Below are 22,908 nucleotides of genomic sequence, written 5' to 3'. Positions count from 1 at the left end.
TGGGTCCTTTTCACAGCCACATCCATAAGGTGGCACAGCATAGGTTTGAAGAAATGCCTTTCCCCTGCAGAGGATAAAAGAGACTAAGGTGTCAAGTAAAATATTTGGAAGTTTGTTTCAACAAATTATGCACCCACTGTTCCCTAGCACACTGGTTCAAAGAGGTCTGTGAACTGTAGTAAGATGAAACAATGCAGAAGTGGGAACGGGCCGGGAAGATGGCACTTCTCTCCTCTCTGACACCACTGCTCTCTATTTCTCTTTTATAAAGTAGAATGAATATGACAGTACTAATAATATCTTACAGGTGACTCAAGTGGCATTTCATTTATATCCATAATGTGCTCTGAGATTCTTAAATGAAAGGCAATCAAGAAATGTGGAGTAGGCTATCCACTAAGATATAAAATAGCTAGCCAGATGCAAATAGATCTGCATGTGCATATTTAAGAAATTTAGTTGTTCACATGGTACAGGACAGAAGACTAGCATTTTATCTATCCCCCATCTCTAAAAAGGAAACTTTCTTCCTCTAGAAAACTGCTCCTCCAACTCCTCCAAGTATTTCTTTTTTATATTTTCTAACTATCTCCTATTCAAAAAATCCTTCAGAGATCTAGGCAAGCCCACAAGCTAGCCAGAAAGGCCCTTTCCCCAGCTAAGCTCCCTGCGAGAAGCTCAGCAAGGCTCACCTCATGAAGGAACGGATGGGGTCTCCGAGAGATTCCCAGCACCGGCCACCACAGCTCATAAGCCACATCAAGGCCAGACCTGCTTCATGCTTGTCACAGTCTATCAGAGAGCATCCTCCGCGACTCACGACCTGTATTTTTGGAGGCCTTCAGTACTTAATTGGGGCAGCCACGCTACAGGCCCAAGTGACAGACATCTACATTCCAATGCACATTTCTGGACATAATGCAAAAAAGGTCTAAACTTCAGTCAGATCTTTGTTGCCCATCACTTTAAAAAAGGCTTTTTTATGATCTCAAGTAATGATAAATATTTACTTCTAGGCAAATGTTTGGGGAAAAATATTTAAAATTGTGCCTTTTGTTGCAACACATTAAAAAAATCTATATAATCTCACTGATGGATCTGTAAAGATTTACTCAACAGTCACTACAAGCTTCTGATGCCATCCAGTGAAAGACAAAAACTCTCTCTATGGGGGTTAAAATTCTAGGAGAGAGGAAGAAATAGGGGGAAGCCATAGCACCCTGACGGTAGCCTCTTTTAGGTTGCTTCTTTAGGACCTAATCCTAACCCTAAAATGGCATGATGTCCTTGGCATCACAATAACACAGGGCTAAACCTTCATGCAATTCTGCTTTTTTAGCTATGAAATTTTTCATTTCCAAACATGTTTGCAGAGATTTTATCTGTTTCATACAAATCCTAAATATTACCTCTCCTATCTCAGGTCCCTCTAAAAAGAGGCAAACGACAAAAGGGAAATAAGGTTGAGAGTCAGATGCTGGGAAGAGAGGGTACCATGGGTCTAGGAAAACACTACATGGACAAATGAAGAGAAACAGATGATAAAGAAGAAAGCAGAGAGTTTGACAGCCTCTTCTAAAATGCTCCTGGCAAAGGATACTAGGAACATGTTGCTGAAACACCTTCTTCATAGGAACTGCCCCTGTGGACATTGGGTAGCACATTCTCAAGAGGATTTTCTGCAGTTTTCTCACTGCCCAGCAGTTGCACTGGCATAGCTCAGAACAGCACTGTCCAAAGAGAAAGCATTCCCGGTACTGGTATTTCTACCTCCCCTACAATGTTAGAATCAGGGAGTTAGAAACTGATGGATATTTTCATTCCAGGTAAGATCATCCTTTGCAATTTAAAAGGCAAGAGCTGGCTGACAGCCATCCTCACTAGATTCTCTCCCTTCCACCCTCACCATTCGTAACCCAAAATGAAATGACTGCCCTTGATATTCACTTAGCTTGCTCTCAGACTTGCTAGCATTGATTGCTCACTATTTATGCCCTTGTAGAGATTACCAGCAAAAGAGGCAAGAACTCATCTACTTAATCTCTTTTCTCATACCTAAAGATGACCAGGAAGGGGCGTAAAAGCCAGATCCTTTTGCATTAGAAACCGCTTGTCTTTGTTGGCCAGTTCCATGGAGGTTTGGTAAATTCAGAGGATTATGATTATAGAAGAGACTGAATGTGGAACAACTGAGAAGGGATTCTCCGAGATTTCGTTTTGTTAATTACATGCAGCTCAAATCTTTGGTAGACTTTACAAGGGAAAAACCTTTTCCCTGTGCAACTTCCAACTGCTTCACTTCAACTGAGGACTGCAAGCTCCTGCTGCAGCCCTTCAGCAGAAACAGGAACTCAAGGGTTATCATCTTTAAAGCACGATTCCTTTTTTCTTTTTAAAGAAGAAAGCTATTCAGCCTTGCTTTAAGCATCACAAATAAAAACATTCCTCCTCTCACAAAGGACATCTACCATGGGCACGCGTTTCATCAAATTATATTCAGCACTTTCTTTTAATAGTAATTTTGTCTGGGAAGCTCTCTGAACGTGGACCTGCATATGGCAAACAGGCTCACTGGGACAGCAGAGTCAATTTTATACCTTCACACAACATCCAATCTTCAAACCACTACCCTGACCAGTGTAATCTAAGCTTTAAGATAAGGAGCTGTGTGTTGAGATAACAGCCCCGAAACAGAGCTTTCATATCAAAGGCCAAAGAAAATGCCAGCTGTTCTGTCACTATTACATCCCCTTCTCTCCCCACGGCGAGAGGCTATCAACAAATCCATGCAGTTATTTCTCGCTTTTAAAAAATAAAAATTCATTAACCTCTCGTGGCTCTGCAATCAGACAGCTTCTTTTAAATGGATAAATCTGGGTTTTATCTGCTTTGGCCGAGCTTCTCTGCTTACTGATCTCAGATTATTCCTCCATTTCACCCTGTTAAAACCCAAACAAAGCATCTTTTGGAATTATCTTGTCTGGGTTTGTTTTTAACATCACTAGAGCAGCCTTTGTTTCCAAGAGCTTTGGCCACCTATCTCCTGTTTTCTCACACGGGTCTGTAACCTGCAAAAACACTACAGAGGTGAGAATCTCTGCCAGTTTGGACTAGAGGGTGCAGGGCCTGCTTTGGACCAAGAGAAGATTATGATCCTTCAAACAAAAGCTTTCAAAGCGTTTCAGCACCTCAAAACACAGAGACACTGAAGTGAAATGAGGAAAATTCTAGTATTTTCTAAATAAGTATTATATACAACTGTTCCATTTTTCTATATCTCTCTGCTTGGAATCACTTTTTCGATACCTGTTTGCTTACAGAGTTATGGTCAAAGATGGCTCTAAAGAATTATTAAAGAGAGCAGCAAGTAAAATGAATAATATGCCATGCAATGAGAGCTGCTTCAGGCATGCAGCTTCAGATGAATTGAGAAGATAAAGCTAGCTCCAAACAGAATGCAAGGGCTTCCTTTTACTCGAGCTAAACTTGGGATCAGAAGCAGAACTTAAAATCTCAAATACTTGAAAAAATGGAGATGAACTGAGGTATGTCTTGCATGGATGCATAAAACATGTAGAAAAGGTGGTAAGACTCCTAGTGAGGTGTAAGAGTGCTCTTGGGAACATGTAACAGATGCGGTTCTGTTCAGGTAAGGGGACACGCATGTACAACAGTATTTTGTTTTATACCTTTGCCTCAAATGTTCTGTGCCCTTGGATGAAAGGTTAAAGGGTGCTTCACTTTGAAATTGTTTTGGAAACATGCTAAGGCAGCTGCTGTCATAGGCTTATCGTCACCATGGCTGGTACTCTGGGAACTCCATCCAGGACCTACATAAGGGCAAGTGCTAAATGGGAATCCAGAGTGAAAGGCCTGGGGCCTCACATCTCTGGGAACAACCTCAGCACACCTGGAGAAACAGGCAATGCACCTACCTCAATGGCTACAAACCAGAACTGATGGGGAAGATACAAAGGCAAGCCCTTGTCTCCATGAGGCAGCATAGTATATCACAGTATATCACAGACTTAGCAGAACACTTTATCACGTACTTTCAAGGACACAGAGAATTAGAAGGGGCACTTAGTTTCTTACCTTTTTCCCACTTGTTTTCTCCTTTGCCTGTCTTGCGTCCCTCTCCTCCACAAAATCTCTCTCTCTGTGCTTTTCACATACCCTTTCCTAATAAGTCACTGTATTATTTAAGGAACTGCCAAGGAAAGCAAACCACAAAGATGGCATCTCTCTTTCCCAATCACGAAGCCACAGAGATGGTTCTCATGAAGGCTCAGTCTGAGCATGTTTCCCTGGTGAATTTTTGGATAGTCCCTGCCCAGGGATGGGGGTTGCTGGTGGAGGATATGAGGGGCGTGTCATGAAGAGTAAGGGAAAACCTTTCTTTTCCCAATTTGGTTATATCCTGAAAAGCTAGATGGCTAAAACATAAACTGTAGCAGTTTACACCGCATGGACTGGCCAACAGTTTTGCAGTATAATATATACCATTTATATATATATCATAATAAATAATAATATAAACCCCACAATTTTTCTATACTATTCTAACACAACTTGCCTTTTCCTTTTGAAAGGTGGAGTTTACAGCTACAAACAGGTTGACAGAGGAAATCTGCATATGCTTGTTCTCTATGTTAAAGAGGAGACAGGACAGACCATCACAGGCATCCTCCTCTTAAAATCAGAGAGGCCAGCTACAGGTTCCAAAATGAAAAATGCTCCATTTAAACCTGCAAAACTGTTGAGAGCAACAAATACGGTGCCTCAGCATCTTTGCAGGTTACTTCTCTGTTTAAAATGAAAACAATTGCAGCAATCAACTCTTGCACTCAAATTAAATGCAACCTTGACTTTCCTGGCATACCACACACACTAGAAATCTGTCTGGGGCCTGTAGTTATTCTGGAAATTTTACCTCTACATCAGACACTTTCATGCGAGTGCCCTCTTTTCCCACAAATATATCATCAATGTCGACGAGGATATAGCGATCAAGTGTGAGACAGAGGCGCTTGCCAGTCAAGTAGGCAATGGCATCCACGAAAATGAGTTTGTGCAGCCAAAAATTGAGGTTATTGCCAAAGAGAACCCGCTGGATCCCATCATGCAGACCCAGGTCCTGCACCACCGTGGCATGCAATGCTTTGTGGGTGGCCAGGTGAGGAATGGACTCCGAGGACTTCGTGCTGGCCAACAGCACCGGCTCGTAGGTGCTGTGGTTTGACTGGAACACAGTCCAGTCATCCCCAGGCAGGGGACCCTGCTCCACCTCATTAGCCCGGGTGACGTAGAGCAGGGGAGCACTAGGGTTGATGTGATAGTCCCGCAGCCCCAAGTTGGAATGTAGGAAAAGGGGGAAACCCTTGAGCTGTGCACTGAGTAGGCTGTTCTCGTTGGCTTTGAAAAAGCCTATAATCCCCACTCCATACTCTACACAGTATTTGTCCAGCAGCTCTCGGTTCCAAGCATCAAGGTTCACATATTTAAGGATGTTCTCATAGATAATAAGAGCGTAGCGTCCCCTGTCTTTGTCTGTCAGGGTGGGCATATCCCCTTTGCCAGGGGCAATCTCTGTCCTGTATTTAAACCGGCTAGATTCCAGGATGGCCACTATTTCCTGCCCCAGTTGGGAGTAAATGCTTTCCACAAAGACTAGCACCACAGGATCTGTGCGTGAGGTGTCCACAGATTTCGTGAGCCTCCAGCTGGCTTGCGGTGGGATCAAGATGCGGTGCTGGTTGCTGCAGTCACTGAAGGGCAGGGGTGGTGGCTCCTTGATTTTGGGACTGTTAGTTACGTAGTAAGCCAGGATGCACATGGAGATCAGGCTGAATGCAATGAGCAGCAGGATCAATCTGTGGAGCTCCAGCTGTCGCACGTGCCGCACTACTTTCCACAACTGAATCATGGTGAGGCGGGCTGCCCACCCCCTCCTCACTCTCTGCACCCACGTTGCTCTTGAAATCTCCTGTGCTGCCGTGGCAGTACCCAGCAGCAGCTCGCAAAAAAGAAAGAGCAGCTGCAGAGAGAGACAAAGCTAAAGCAAACAGCTACAATGCTAGACTCCCAGGGATCTGCCATTTATCTCAAGTAACCATGGCCCTCAATTCCCATTGCTCTTTTGTGTGCTTCCTCCTGTTCCTCTCCTTTCACTCAGGAAAGTCTTTTGGAGGAGGGGGGTTTCCTGAATCACGTCTCCAACAGCAAATCAGTCTGTCCTCCTGTGCACAAGCAGTTTCAGCTCAGCCTTCACAGGTGTCCTGTTTCTCATTTAGCTGTTTCGCATTCACATGATGGCACCTTCTCTTTGCATCCTGCAATTTAAAAAGAAAAAGTCAATTCTCAGTATGGATTCATGGTATTTAACGGGTTTGAGATGAAATGGCAGGATCAGCAGGTGCTAGGTGGGCAGCATCACTCGCCTGTCAGCAGGCAGACCTGTTCCCTGGGAAGTGACGCACAGCATTTGTGCGGGAGCTTGGCAGAACAATTGCAATGGCCTTTGGAAGAAGGGTTCTGACAGTGCACAGGGAATCAGCATTCGCCTTGGGTGAGATTCTCCCACACTGCAGCAAATAGAGCCAGTGCACCTGGCCTTCCCCCTCTAGCCTATATTTCAAAATTAACAAGAGGAGGAGATAGCCCTCACATTCTCCGTCTTGACTTGTTCTCACACTAACAATGATGTGTCCGAAGTCCCTGCCAGTGACTTCCTAGGCCCTCAGGATACGGCTGTCCCGAACCTAGCAAGACAGCTCGAATTCCCACCAGCTCTCCTGCCCTGCAGCTCCTGATTTTCCATGGTTTCCTCTCTTTACAAGGCTGTCCCTCTTGTCCTGGGAACTCATGTTCTTCCAAGGCTCTCAAAACACAATTCTGGAGAGGCATCATCCCTCAGGCGTCACGGAGCCAGGGGGCACAGGCTGCCCACTCACTGCACACCTAACTGCTGCCAATTGATTCAGTGGCAGTTGGAGAGGAAACATGTCCTGAAATCTTCCTCACCTTCCCTCATATGCCACTGGGGAGCATGAAGCCAGTTTTAAATCACCAACAGCACGATGTAAATTTGGGTTGGTCTCAAATACGTGAAAGTTTCTTGCTACGAAGCTCTCTCACCTCCCGCTTTGTGTTTATGACAGCACACTATTTCACCATATGTTGTTATTTTTCCAGGATAAAATGCTCAACAAAGCCAACAAACACCAAGCCATCTAAAACATAAACACCATGGAAAGTAACTAAATTGTTCTTTGGTTTAAAAATAAAATAAAATCACTGTGTAGTTTTCTCTCCCTTACCAGAGTAACAACACCCAGGTGTACATTACTTGGGATACAGGCACATTTTTGGGGAGCACCAGCTGCCCCTCCCAGCACAGTGCAAGAATGAATGCCAGATGTTGCTCACCAAGTCAGCGATGCTCAAAATGAGCTCCCTGTAAAAGTTTAAAAAACTTTTTTTTCTCTCAAAACCTTTCGTCTTCACACACCCACACTCCTGCAGACGTGCTCCACCATGTACAATCCCTCTAACCACCTGCTCAACTGGCACAGCCTACAACACCAGGAGGCACAAGAGCAACAATAACAAAAGTACTACCAGAACAGTTCTTCATTCTTTCTCCATTCCTCACATTTTTGAGCGTTTTTGTTACTATCATTCTGATAAAACAAAGATTATTAGAAAAGTAGTTTCTCCACAAGTTTCAGACAGACATAAGGTTTTTATACAGTAAAGTCAGGGTTTTAACAACTAGCTCCACCAGAGAAGAAACTACTTTTAAGACAAATGCTTATTTTGCTCCACCAGAAAAGAAATTACTTGTGAGACAGATGCTTATTTTGTAATGTGTATTACTAAACAGAAAAAAATCCTTGTGAGTCAGGGAAAATATCAGTTCACAGATGAGGCCAAAAGTCCCACTGTAAAGACTCCCACCAGGCTGTTTTCCAAACTCCTGGTGCAGCTTGAAGTAGACAAAAAAACTCAAGCAGATTTTATCTGAAGAGATGTAATATTGCTAACTCTGTGACAGCAGATGGAAAAGAGTCAGAGCGCTCTATACACAAGCCTTATAATGAACGTTAAGTATTATCTCAAATAACTTCTATGCCATAAGCGCAGCAGAGCAGGGACTGGCCTGTGTAGCGCACAATGAAACCTTAGCCCCGATGAGGTCTTCAGAATAGCTGTAGACTGTAAATGCAAAGTATATTACAGAAATAATTTTCAACTGGAGAAACGGCGACATAGCAAATCTTACTGAAGGTCACAGTGCAAGGCAGCAGATGAATCAAGATTTAAAAAAATAATTTCTGTTCCCCAGACTCAAAATGGATCGAGTCTCCGTTCCCAAATGGCCCTCTATAGAGACAGAGCTCGCTCTGGCAATCCAGCTCAGACAGCGACAATAAGCTGTGTTTTCTACAACATAGACAGCCGATCGTCTTTCAGTTCTGTCTCTACATACTGTTAACTTCTTATTGGAAAAAGGACAAAGGAGAGAAGGGGAGAAATTACTATGGGACAATGTAAAAAACAGAATTCAGCTAAATTTTTCCTTTTTTTTTTTTTTGTTTCTGAAGCAACAACTGATTTTGAATGCATGACTCTCTGGACTGACTGCAGGATATGGTTTGTAATTCCAGTTCAAGTCAAGTTCAGTCTCAGTGATACATGTCCCAGTGTGTCAGCATAGTACCCAAAAACATGTGCCACCTCTCAAAAGCAACCAAGAAAATAACCTTTCCACCTCCACAGTGAGTCTTTCCCATCCCACTGTTTCTGCAAGGACAGCCACGATATTACCACCCTTGTACTTGGCACTAGAGCTCCAAAGTCACGCTGAACTGCAGAGAGGCAGGAGCCGGCAGAGGAAGAATTCAGAAGGGCAGAGAGGGGTCAGATAGAAACATACAATGAATGCTGTATCTTTTTTATGAGGTGAATTCTCTGTAAGACATAATATATACACAGCTCCATGCACATCAGCCTCTATGAGAAGTGGTCTTCATTGTACTCATGTGAAACAAATTCATGCAAAAAATTCCACTCACATTCCTACATACTCAATTTTGACTGAGAAGACTAAGAATTGCAAGTCAGTGTCTTCCCAAATAGCTCACATCCTTTTGCTTTTTAATCCCACTGGATAAAATAGAATAATTAAGACTATTTTGGATTCAAAGATTCACTATCTTAACATGTATTAGACAAAAAGTTGTTTCTACAGGAGAAAATAACGTAAAGAGGGACTTAGAAGCTCAGGAGCCCATGTGTTGTCTGCAGAAATTTCCAAGCAAGTGTTTCAGGGGTAGAATTCATGATCTAAACACCACGGTAACAGTAACAAAACTGAGAGTATGCTAATCTACGCAAAAGCCTAGCAAAATACTTCTAAAACTTTTTACCCCCAAAACACCAACCTGGAAAACACTTCTCTTCCCTGGTTACACTCACTCACCTCTCCAACTTCATTTTTAGCGTTGGACTGAGTGTCTATTTTGCAAAGAGCTGTAGCTTCAGTTTCCTGGTTAGCAGTTTAAAGGTGAAAATCACAAGACAACTGGATTATTCTGTAGAATAAGGACGAAACCAGGGTTTAAACTAGGCTGCCACACCTGCAGTGCCCAGCTGAGGGGCAAGAGGGAGAGGAACCCCCTTTGCTGGGCACTTCTGAATCACAGCAGTGTTTTCATAACAATGACTCCATTCAAGCCTCTAGCGAAGCTCCCAAACAAGCCCCCATTTGTTATGAGGGTGAGCTCGAAAAAACAAATTAAAAAAAAAGGCCTGTATCAGATTGCTGCTCAAGAATCTGTCAACTCCGATCTCTTTAACAAGGCTTCACAGCCAGAGGGCATGCCAGCTGGCACAGTACGCATTTAGCTCTTTGGGGACCACATCAGCTGGTTTAGGTTCAAATGAAAAGAAAAAAAAAGCAACAAAACAAATATACCAACGAAAATTTATATTAAAAGGAGAGAGAGCTGTCAGGAACAACCTATACCCAAAACACAAAGCCCAGAAAGATCTATACTGGAGAAAGAAAAAGAAAATTAAAAAAAATCACATTGAAAATTGCTCACTTTTAAAGGAAAAGAAAATACCTGTGTCCTCTTCTGAGATCAAACTCCTTAGAATCTAACACCACACACACAAAAAAATTATAGATAAATTAAGGTCCATTCCAAACTCCTGCCAGGACTGCCTGAGTGCAAACTGCAGGAGGCAACAGTCAGAATGCACAGCAAGGATGAAGTGTTTCACCGGTGCAAGGATGGAGGCTCAGCAGGCTCCCAAAAAGCATCGCTATACCAGAGACCATCAGCTGTAAGGTCAGCTACCTCACATATCACCAGCATCAGGACAAATGCTTTATAAAACTTAGATGTTCTGTTTCCTAGTGATATACAGTGCTAGTGTGAAACATAAACTGTTTTGTGAATTATCAGCTGCTAAGCCATGTGGCAACTGATGTGATATGAAAGCAAGATAACAATCAGAATTGTGTGGTTTTAACATCTGATCTTGATATTTCCAACACTTGGAAATTGTCATGGGGGATCAGCACAAATGCTGAAGACAAGCACTTATCCAAAACCAGTGATCAGAATATTTGTATTTGGGGCTGCTGGAACATTTATGCTAAGGCACATGGAAAATAATGGGTGTCATCTGACACCTTCATCAAGAGCTTCTGTCATACAAGCTCCCTCCTACCTGAGCTACAGAAGGTCTTACCACCCTAAAAACCAGTGTCACGAGTACATTTCCCCATCCTTTTTTATTATTCATAATATAATCCCTCTTTCTGGAATGCACAGCAGCAGGATCTTGCCCTCATCCGCAACAGCTCTAATTCAGAGGTCTTTCTTCGGCACTTCCTGGGAGGCGGTTGTTGCCTTGGGCCCCAGAGGGACACCAGTAATCAAGTTACACAGTAATCAGAGAAGGAATCTGATTGATTTTCCAACCCATTCCACTTTAATGGTGTCATCGTGACACAAACTTCCTCATTAGTCTACTCGATTGCGAGACACCATGGCCCCTCCCCTGTCTGGGGTGGTATCTGTATGCCGGGCCTCCAGGTACATGCAGCCCCCCTTCTCTCATGACGGTGGGGACCTGGCAAGGAACACCAGCAGAGCACAGTGAGCCACACAGCAAAAGAATTAGTAGAACCCTCAGGAGGACGAATGCTGGTTGTATTCCACATATTGGATAAAAAAAATACTGTGAAAATTACAGCCACATTGTAATGTAATTGCCAACCCAGACTATTTTTGGGCTCTGGGCGTGTGTTTCAGCTAGCACCCACCGCCACTCAAATCCTGTGGTGAGAGACTACCAAAGGAATACAAAACTCAGATCAAAGAGGCAAGAAACACTAATGGTGCCCACGCTGCTCCGACAGCCAGGCTTGCAGCCTCCAGCCAGCGCTGCGCTCTGCTTCGGCAAGTCCCCGTGCAGGGAGAGGCCTCTTTCGGTACAGACCTGTGGTAAGCCGGAAAGCTGCCAGCTGGCCAGCAGGCTTGAAACGTGTCAGTCTGATATAAGAGGAGAAGACCTCTGCGATGAAGTAATAACTATTTTTCTTTTTTTATTATCATCCCCAGACAGGTATGCAACTTCACACCTTCTGCAAGAGCAACAAACTGTAGTCGATGCTCAACAGATCTGCACGAACTCCTTTCAGACCAGCCTGGTGGAAACCCAACCGCAGGTTTGAACTTACCCTTGTGCCAGCGCAATGCAGTTTGAAGGTGCCATGAAGGCATGGATCTTGGAGAGGCCATCTCACACTGCCAGACCAGCTCCACGGGGGGCTGCACAGGGATCCCAGGATTCCTGCAAGGTTCTTGCTGTTGGGATACATGATATATCCCTTCTGCTGACAACCTAGTTTGCAGCAGATCTTTGTTATCTTACTGCTTTACAGTACAAAAAAATTAAAAACAGGTTTAGTCCTTCATGTGCCAATGATAGAGGCATGGCCCAGGACTATCTGCTAGAGATATAAACCAATCCAGCTTCCAGGATATCTGGTTTTCAGCTCCCTGCCTTCTCTCCATCATACTACATTCACTGGTTAGGGTCATTACAACTGGTCTGACTAATTTTCAAAAGCAAGGCAATGTCAAAACTTTTACGCTGAGGTATTCCCTCAAGTTGAATGTCAGCAGCACAACCCCTATATGTTTCACTGTCTCGGCACAGGACAAATTTGGGAAGGGAAAACAGTTGTTGTCTTGTTTATCAGCCTGCCTAAAGATCAGATGTGCAAATCAGAAACCTGAAGAATTGTTTAAAAAACAATCAAAATTTCAGCCTTCAATAGGCTAGTGTTACCTACTTAATAAAAATAATATGTAGCTTGGCAGCTGCACACCTTTGCTAGAATGAAAAGGAAAGACTACAAGTTATCGTGACAGTGGAAATGCTCACAGATGTCAGAGCTTTCCACCAGCTGAGGGGATGTAACTGCTCTGGGGCTGCACAGGTCTCTATAATGCAACGGCTCATATGAGAAAAAGGAGGCATTTTCCTCAGAGGTAACCAAAGGGCCATCTCCACTTCTTTATTTCATGTGCTACTGAAGCTCCAACACCCAGGTGTGAGGCCACCACAAGAACTGCATAGTTTCATTCTGGACTTGCCCTTCCTTCTGTTTTGTGCCTTTCCTGACACATAGGTCTATGCATGCTCTGACCCTAACCCTTTTCCCAAACCAGGTGATAACGTGACACACCGGCTCCTGTCTGCTGCCAGCCAGCTGGAGCTGTGGGATGGAGAACCAGAGTTAGCACAGGTTATAGCCTGCCACACAAGGGCACACCAAGTTGCTCTCCAATCCCACCCAGGTGGGAAGTAAATATCTCAGTCACCCCATGTGGGAGGAACACACCATCTTCAGCCTCCTCCTTACATTGGTAATCAACAAGTATATTCTATCATGGCAGAACATCTTCAACTCAACTGTGAGAACAGGAAATAAATGCAGCTCCTTCCGCATTAGATATGGACAAGGATCTAATTTCCACTCCCTCATGCACCCTGCTTATCACAATTCAGATAAACGATCCTCCTGCAGAAAGCAAAACGTCTTCTCTGCTGTCTTCTCTTAAGTAACTTAATCAAGTGGGGAAATACAGCCAAACTGTGGCACAACCAAGACAACTCAGTGTCAGTCAGAGCTGAAGTGCCTTAATATAGAAATGTACATTATGACAGTTTATCTGCAATTGCTATGAAAGCAACCTAACCGTTCTTCCTTTGAGCTACACTTTAAAGATTTCACCTCAATTAGCAAGAGGCTGATCTTCTATATTCAATTGCTTCCTCCTGTCAGGTAACACATAGGAGCTTATCTTCTCTTCCAATCTATTTTATCTAGGAACATATGACAGTAGGGAACAGGTTAATACTATTACACTGAAAAGTTCGTCCAAACTGACATCAGAAGAAAGCTCCACCTCAGGAGAACCTCAGGAAAAGCTCTTGTGCTTATCTGTTCTTGTGTATTTGCACCAATATTCACAGGGTGAGAATTTGTTGGGCTTGTAAAAGAACATGTTCCCCAGCTGTCTACAGCAGCTCCCTCCTGCCTTCAGCTGAGGTCATCTATTCAAGACCTCTATCCAGCGTAAAGCTAATGGCATATCTCCCAGTCTTTGTAGTTTCTAATAATCAGTTCTGTATTACGTTGGCATGATTGAAATAAATAAGCCTCCTGGACTCAGAAAACAAAACACATCTTTGCTGGCTAGGCTACTGCAAGACAGCTTTTAACACAGTGCAAACTCACTACAGAAAAAGGAAGGGAAAATTATATAAGCAATGATATAAATCTGGTCTAGCAAAGGCAAAATGAGTAAAAACAAGCAAAGGAAAGAAGAGTGCAACGAGTGGAAAATGGATGACTTGAGGTCTATGGAAATTACACAGGCTGGCTGAGACAGTGGTTCGGAGGCCTGGGTTTTGCAAGGCAGGAACAAATGCAAAGTGCTCTACTGCCCTCACTAAGCCTTCATGGCCACCTGCGCAATGAAAATCATCATCTGGTTTTTCACAAGGGTTATGGTAGAAACAGGTCTCAAGAGGAGTCTCTACAGAAGACTGTCAGGGCCCTGCATACGCCAACGGCCTCTGAATGCCTTGCCCAGCCTCCACCTATTGACCTGCAAGCTGTACCTGAGCTCAGGCCATGACCTGAACTACCCTGCAAGTATGTTCTGCCTTGCTGACCTGACTTTGGACCTGCCTGATAACTACGGACTCTTTTGGTGATCACTGGATTCCAGGTTGAACCTGGTGGCTGTCACTGACGACCTCTATTTGCCTCTTTTGGGTACTGTTGCTGAGGATGCTGCCTGTGTCAGAGGAGGAGGAGGGTGGCTGCAGACCCCATGCATGGTGGGTCAGGACAACTCCAGCCTACTTGGGGTCATCATGGCCTTGATGGACTCTACAGCAGCTTCACACACTAGTTAGTTTTCAGTGCATGAAGGATGTGTAAGTGACAGCAGGATGGAGTCTGCTAGAGAAACAGGGTGATAAAGAGTGAGTTGTGGCTATTGTTAGACTTCCCTGTCTTAATGTGGGTGGAATTAGTTAATTTTCTCTCAAACCATCTGTGTTTGTAATTGTTACAAAATCAGGGCAACACAGGCAATGCACACTTATTTCCACACCACAGTTGACACTATGCCATGTTCACTACATTTTAAACTAGAATTTCAACACTGTACCTTCTGTTCCCCTTTGTAGAAACCTTGTTTTTAGACAATCAACACAGAGAAATGAAACGTATTTCAAAAGACTTAAGTCTCAAATATATTAATTCATTTTAAACTGTACTGTAATTACACACCACTAGTTCTTCACCTTCCTCCCACTGAATAGACTAAATTGCTAAAGCAGGTGCTACATTCTTGCATTTTTAATTAGTCAACTGATTAGAAGTAGAATTTTTTTCTACTATGAAGCTACATCTTTAAAATACTCCTTTATGCAGAATAAGTCCAGGACCTCATTAACAGCCTAATTAACAGTACAGACAAACTCAGGAACAAAAGCTGACATATTTGGAATCAAATCTACACTCTGATAAAACAGAAGTTTTGTGAGGAAGGCTCGGGAATATTGAGCAAAACGTACACCTCTATTAGGAACCGCAGCTGAAGACAAGAAGATCTGGGTACTGAAAACTGTAAGGTGCCCAATTATGGGTTCTGGAGACTAAATCAGCTATCTTGGAGACTGTTTTCCCAAATTTACAGGTACTAAAATTCCCAATGAAGTGCATTCAACTACTGAAAATCTGATTAATCTTTCATTATTAACATGGAAATTATTTATGCTTTGAAGCAAGAAATTGGTTTTTCCATGAAGAAATTTAGTTTTGAAGTTCACTTTTAGTTTCGGATAATGGAAAAACGTATGCCTAACCTTCATGTCAAAATTAATGGGGTTAGTGCTGTGTGCCATTTTGCAATTTTGTTTAAATATCTACAGGATTAAACAATTATGAAACTATTTCAGTTTCACACGTAGCAATAAGATATGAGATCAGATATCACAAGTAAGACTTAAGAAAATAGAAGTATTCAGAACACTGTTTATTATGAAACTTAGTCTAAAGCAACATTAGTGTTTTCAGGGTTTCTTTTTCTTTCTTAATAAATCTTCCAACTTGGTTCAAATAACTGAATTGAAACCAGAGAATCCCTGTAACTTGTTTTTAAAAATCAATGATCAGATTGCCTTGTCTCAGTTGGAATGGAAAGAATAAAACTGCCAGAAAAGTGAAATTCTCTTCAGGTGGAAACGTGCATCAGCCTGTATGGCGAGGTGTTCAGTAGGAAAGAGAACTCACTTCTCTTGGTCTAGCCTGGTAGGAAGGTATTTAGCCTATAAAACACACTGCAAAAAACCTGACGACTTGATCCACCACTTGCATACAACAACATAACCACTTACCAACACGTAGTTTTAGTAACGTGGTGTGTTTTCAGCTTTTCTGCAATGTTTTTGTGGTAAAACTTGTTCCACAAACAAGGACAGGGAAATGCTTTATAAAAAGTAAGCAGACACAAGCTCCTTCTGCGAGCTTGCCCATGCTAGGAAAATAACAGCCACGGCACTGCAATTACCACCCTAGTGAAGCTGTGCAATGACATTAATGTTATTGAGCACTACCAGATTTGCACAGAGCCCTGTGTTTTCTACCACTATTCCATGCACGTTGATAAACACAGCTGAACTTTGCCTATACAGACAGGCTAGCTGATGGCACTTGCTGTAATACAGCCACTAATTTTCCATAGCCTAGCAATTATCTTGAGATAAAACATGGCTGCTCTTTAATAGCATGCAGAAAATAGTGTACTAAGTGAAAATTTCTGCACTCGAAATGGGAAGGGGAATTTATTACTAGTCATTGTATAAAGACCTACTGCAAACAATGCTCAAAAAATAGTGGCAAGTACACTCCTTTATCCTGCCATACATACTATCTCATATTAAGAAACATGATCCAGAACAACAGATATAGGAAAGAAAGCATACAGACAGACAATTAGTCAAGTAAACAACTTGGGAATGATTGCTGGAAGAAACAGGTTCGCAAGAGCAGAGAGAGGGAGGGAGGATTTGGCAGCAGAGACTGGGAGACTGTTCCAGGAATAGGAGGCAGCATGAAACAAAATGCAAAGCTGAAAGTGGGAGGAAGAGATAAAGGGAGGAGTACACAGGGAGTCAGAGGGGAGTAGGAGAAAATGACAGCTCACATTGCTTAAGGAGGCAGAAACATAGCGCCTAAAGACAGAATTTGCCTGAGACATTAGGTATAGCTTGCCTGCTTTTAAAAAACATAGGTCCGTTAATAATCAAAAGAAGCAGGGTCTAAAAGGCTTAACAGCTCATCTTCAAAGATGAGTTCCAGCAGCAATACACCAGCATGCTTATAGCTTACGTATTTAATGCTGACCGAGAAGGGCTTATACGTCCGCAAGGCTAAAACTCACCATGTCTTGCAATATTCCGGACACACGACAGCATTATTTCATCCATATCCTGAGTAAAGTCACTGCTGGTTTGGTTGTGCAAATCTAATACTCTTGCAAGTACTGTCTTAACTGCATTCATCCCTTCCCTTTGTCCAGAGAGAAGCATTTGAGAGCAAAAGCAGGCATTAGGCAGGGAAGTTGCCTCAACTACATTCTTACAGCGCTTTCTGCCCTTTCAATTGTAAACCGCTTCCCAGACAGAGACAAAAGTGGTATTAGCTAGCTGACAGTGTGGATTACCTACATTAAAGAATGCACACAATAAAACATTATAAATACTGAAATTTCGTCATTAATGTTGAAATCTCAAGTACAAATGTGCTAATTGATCTCAGTGAGGTAACAGATACTTTATAGTTTTCAGATCACTTAACACTAAAACCTTGTGCACAGATGTGATAGGAGAGAAACAACCGCATTTAGAGCATTCAAGTAATTCAAACTCGACTTTGCAGAAACACTATAACTAAATAATTAATGCATTAACACTATACTTCCAGACAAGATTTTTTTCTTCTTTTTCTATTCAGCATTGCTGCAAAGGCAGTCTGGAGATCCAAACTCTGAATTTTCTTATCTTCTCCACTGTAGCCAAAACACAAGAATTAAATAATTTTTAGCTAGACAGTAACTTTGAAGAGCTATAATTACATTACTAAAAAATACACTGTGATAAACATCTTTTAAAATTTTAGACATTAATTTTAAAGTTAAATACACAAATTAATTTGAACTCTAATTATTTGGTCTACTTAACTCTCACATAATTAATTTGGTAGCTGGAATATAAAGATTACAGCTTTTTGGAAGACATGCTCCATTTTCTTACACAACAAAGAAATGAAGCCTCTACTTGAATTGTAAAATTCAGCCTTCATTATGAATCTGGGTTAGTGTTTCTGCAAAATAATTTGAAATGCTTTGACTTTGTCCTCACTCTCCTGTGAAGCGCTAAGTGGCTTGCAGAACATCTGTGACTGCAAGTGTTAATGGAAAACGCGTTCAAAGGACCTGCTGACATCTTGGTACCTGTAGCAAGAATCCTGCCCTGGCGCTTTTATGCTTATTTTTGCCTATATTCCCCTTTGCCTGCCTGTATTTTCCCAACCAATTTATTTGACACAACAAGGCAGCATCGTGAGGCAGCTGACTGCCTCTGGATGCAACCCAGCCTCCTCCGTGCTCGCCAGGAATTGGTTTCGCTGCCTGACTCCCCCCTCGGCTGAGAGGGGCACAGGAAATGTGCAAATTCACCAGTATCCCCCCACCCCAGCCAGGAGAACAGCCCTGCACATCCTCCTCCTCCTCAGCCACACAGGGCTGCCAGTTTGACAGCCGCATCGGTCATTCCAGCTGCTGGAACCCCACTGACGCGGCTCTCGGTTTCAACCCCTGGTGTCCCTCTGCTGAGTGGGGCAGCCCCTTGGCAGCAGTGGCAACAGATAACTCTACCCAAGCAGTGACAAGTGTGTGTAGGGGTTATCAAGCCATATGCTAACCCTCATTCAGCTTCTCCAGAGTTGAGACAGGCTGGCTGTTTTCTATCTCATTCCTGCACACGTAAACTGAGGACCCAATTTTGTCCTCTCATCCAGAGCATTCAGAGAGGAAGACTCCACAAGCTGAGCCACAAGTGAGGGCTCCATGTTCAGGAGACCAGCACTGGGAGCTGCCAGGGAAATTTCAGTGCCCTTTTTGGCGTCCTTTTCTCCTCACACAGAAGGGGCAGAAGAAAGAGCAGCATTATCACAGGAGGTGAGACAGGGTGCGGTATTAAAATCTTCAACTTCCCCTTCATGCACTGGTCCACAAGCATCAGAAATAGGTTCAAAAACCATCTTTGAGACAGTGAGAGCTCTTCACGTGCCCTCTGGGAGGGAGCTAGACATCATCCTAAGAGCTAGGGAATTTGAGAGTAAGACTCAAGTTCAGTCCTTTATTCCACTTTTAACTTGATGTGGTTACACATTTCCCAAACCCCAGCTGTAGAATGAGAATCACGTTACACAAGGATGCTGACCACTGATGCCTCAACAGCACTTTGTGAACCTATTGGAATGAATTGGTATCCTCACGTTACCTGGGTAAAACACAAACTTCAAAACAGCAATAAGGGTGGGATTGCCACTGCTTGCTGCTCTACTGCAAACACTCCAGAGAATGAGATTTGAGACAGAAGGTGAAAAATCCTCTAGCAGCTCTCGATTAGCAGAAGGACTGTAACTCAGCTTCGTTTGCCACAGCACAGAGGTTGCTCCATAGAAGGGGTGAAAATTCCCTTCCCCTCCACTGCCTTTGCCAGGCTCTCATATATTTATTTTTCTTCACTGCTGCTATTTGCGTCAAACAGGGGAACCACGCTCATTCAGCACGGGCCACCTCAGAGGTTAAACTACTGCCAAAGGCATTTGATTCATTGGGAAGGGGGAAGAGAGTGAATTTATTTTAGGTCAAATTGCTTTTATGAAGAATCACCTTGGACTCTGCAAATGCTAGGAATACAAATAAAAGGAGATATTTGAGTCCTCTACTTCTTTAAAGAGAGGTCCGCTTTCCTTCACGATCCTAAATAGACTAATGTCAACCAACCAGTTTAATGTCTGCAGGCTGAACCAATGCCACAAATCCTACCACCTCAGAAGAGACACCTTAACTTCCATCCCCCCGTCCTTATAGAAATCCAAAGCAGAACAACCGTACAAGTACCAGTGGGAGCTACCGGAGGTCTGCGTTATGTGCTCTCCCACATTCCCCACCCCTCTGCCCCAGGAAAAACATTTAGCCTTTATACAAATATATTCTGCACTTGAATTTTCAGTATTAAAATGATTACTTACTCTGAAATGAAGCATTCAATATGGAGTGGCCACTAAGCACCAGAGAAAGGCTGAAAAGCTACCACACACCAAAGCAGAGAGAGGTGAAATTCTCCATTGGGTCTTTTTCAGTTCCAAAAAGGAGGGTCTCTGCATAAACTCAGCTCATATATGGGAGTATGAAAAAACAAGATTATACTTCCTTTGTTGTACAATACCTAACTTTACAACCTTTTATTTGGAAGAAGGCATCACACTGGATTGAAAGCAGCTTTTGAAATGGTAAGCAACGAAAACAAATCCCTTTAAGGAATATTTTACATTAAAGATGGCTTCAAATTTGCAGTGAAAGATTCCGGCACCAGCCATATTCTGAGAACAATGTGTGCTCTCTCTCCGCCAGCCCCTGTGCCTGGCTTGCTGGCTCTATAGTGAGTTTGTTATTGCCCTAAGGGAGTATTAGATAATGAAGAGCTCCGAGTTTTCCTTTCGCTTCATGCCTGGGCTCATCCTAATATGTGTAAGCAGGCTTAGTTTGCAGACTTTCCTTCTCAACCTCTTTCCCCTCCTATTTTCCAGCAACCCAGCAACATTTTTTATAAATGAGTACTACCAATTGCCTCTCTTGAAACAAGATTATTGAATCCATCACTTCTTTAGAGTGCTTCAAAGACTAAAATGAGGTTCCCAGCTTTCAAGCACACCCAAGGGCTTTTAGTGCACTAGGTGACTCCATCACAAAGCATCAGAAAACAGGCACCCCACAGAGTGATAACAACTCAAGTACCTGCTCCAGTCCAGCTCTGCGCTGCAGGTGGCACTTCATTCTGCTAGAAGAAAACTTCAGCAGGGTCCAGGTGTGTGGAATGAGGTATGACAACAGAGACATGTCTATACACACTGAAGTGGTAACACCAGGCTGAACGTGAGCTCGCGCAACCGGACCTCAATTGTGGTTTCAGGCAAATGGCTGCATCCACTCACAAAATGCCTCTGACATGCTGTAACATTTTACTGAGCGCATAAAATGGTTGTTTCACGATGAAGGACAGCAGTGGGGTTAACAACTTTTCATCATATTTCATCTAAGGTGAACAAACTGGATACATCATTTCCAGATAGTTTAAAACAATAGAGAATGTTTTTACTGAAAGATCATTTGTATTTTTTTTAGTCATTTCTTTTAAATCATTGAAGCAGAAAAGCCACATAAGGAGGCTGTCTCCCAATTCCAGCAGTGAGTTAAAACCCAAGATTCCGGGAGTTAGCAGGCCACCTTTGACAGGTTACTTCAGCTCTGTGTTGGTTAAACGCTCCTGTAAACACATACCTTTTCGTTATCTATTCCGGGTTCTTGAATTGAATGGCCTATATAGAAAGGCCAGATCCTAATACAATATGAAAAAAATCTCACTGCAATTTTAGCTAACCTGAAACATATGACATCACTCAAGCAGAAACCATCACCCTTCCTCCTCCTTTATGAGCTGAACCTGGGGAGTGAAGAAGGAGGGCAGAGAAGGGAACTGAAAATTGTTGTCTCCTCTTCCATACAGCCATATTGTAGAGGGAAGGTTTTAGACAGCAGGACTTAAATCTACACTGTTACTTACAAATCAGCCTAACCATCTGACTACACGTGTTACAGTAAGAGGAAAACACTAAGACCCTTAAGAGAAGAGGCCCTGCGAGAAGTTTCTGGTCTGTGCTCCAGGCCAAGCTCTTGTGCTTGTTCACATTGCAGAAGCATCCATACTATCAGCATGAACTGGACTGGTTAATTAAAGAACATTTTTAAAGGTGCAAATTCTGTTTAATGTGCCCTGACCAGGAGAATGGCAGCTACATCTCAGCTTGAGGATTAAGAAATTTCTTAAGGATGGGAAAAAATCCTCAGTGTTCCAAGTGAATCTTATTTCCCAAGGAAGCAAAAAATGGAAACCAAACACATTGTTAACCAAAGGCTCTTCTAGCTTGTGATAAAAGGCAAAAGAATATCTACTAAAATTTCCATTTCTAAGCTTTCAAGTTGCTAAATATTAACTTAGCACAACTAGCTTTGCTCTTGAGATGCAAATGAGAATTTAGATTGCTGTGTGAAAAACCACTAGAAAATGTAGTTCCATTAGTCCTCAGGGAACATACAAGACATCATCTGATTTTTTAAATTTTCTATCTGCAATGGCTCTAATCTTTACAGTGATTTCATCAGTTACCAATATTGCTGATATCTGTTCATCTTCCAGTCAGGCACCCAAGACATACAGTAACTACGAAGGGTCAAGGGAGTATCTATTTATAGTGCAGCGTGAGCAGTAGCCTAGGCGAAGGCATGCAGCTGCCTTGTACTATTCAAGCGCAGTCGTGAGCCACCAGCTCCTCACAGGGCAGATTGCATCCTCCTCCAGCACAATTCAGAACCTGAATTTAACCCAGCAGCAAGGTTAGATGCAGAGACATCCTATCAGGGAGGGAAAGGGAGAGCAGAGGGAAGAGAAGGAACTAACAAAGAGCTTAATGAGCAAGGAACGTAGCAGGCATATCAGTGCGAGATACAAGCCCTGCCAGCTCCACTTAGTGTGCTGCCTAATACAGTCACCAAAGAGCAACTCCTCCATCCTCTCAAAGCACTGTCCTTGCAGATGATGACTGGTTAACAAGGAGCCAAATAACAAGACATGAAAGAAAACGATGTTTTCTTGTAACAGCCTAGGTAACAATTAGATAAGGAATAGCAAAGGTAAGCACACAGATTCAAATTCCTACCTTTCAATGTGAAATCCTCAAGTGAAGTTACTCTCTCAAAAGAGGTCTGACAGTCAGCAACCCAAGGAAAGACATGGAGGCAAAGGGAAAGCAAGAAAGCCTGAGAGCTGCTCTTCATATATAAAGTGAGCTGGCCTTTCTGGAGAAGGGCAGCTGGGCTGCACAGTCGGTAGATGGCAGAACCATTATTAGTAGCAGTGGCTGCCTTCCCTTCCCTCAATGTTGCCAAAATCTCT

At 42.9% G+C, this 22,908-nt stretch overlaps 1 protein-coding gene across 1 annotated transcript in view; it reads right to left on the bottom strand.

Annotated features, from left to right (window-relative positions):
* The window catches only part of NDST2 (N-deacetylase and N-sulfotransferase 2), a 128,408-nt gene that overhangs the window by 26,043 nt on the left and 79,457 nt on the right, over positions 1-22,908 (bottom strand). The window contains 1 exon segment of the mRNA XM_054206225.1: positions 4,934-6,332. Coding sequence (XP_054062200.1) covers positions 4,934-5,926 — 993 coding nt within the window. The 5' untranslated portion in view covers positions 5,927-6,332.

Source organism: Rissa tridactyla, chromosome 6, assembly GCF_028500815.1.
Source record: "Rissa tridactyla isolate bRisTri1 chromosome 6, bRisTri1.patW.cur.20221130, whole genome shotgun sequence".
Lineage (NCBI taxonomy): Eukaryota > Metazoa > Chordata > Aves > Charadriiformes > Laridae > Rissa > Rissa tridactyla.
Note: the sequence above shows the minus strand (reverse complement) of the source record. Positions and strands in the feature narration are given on the sequence as shown.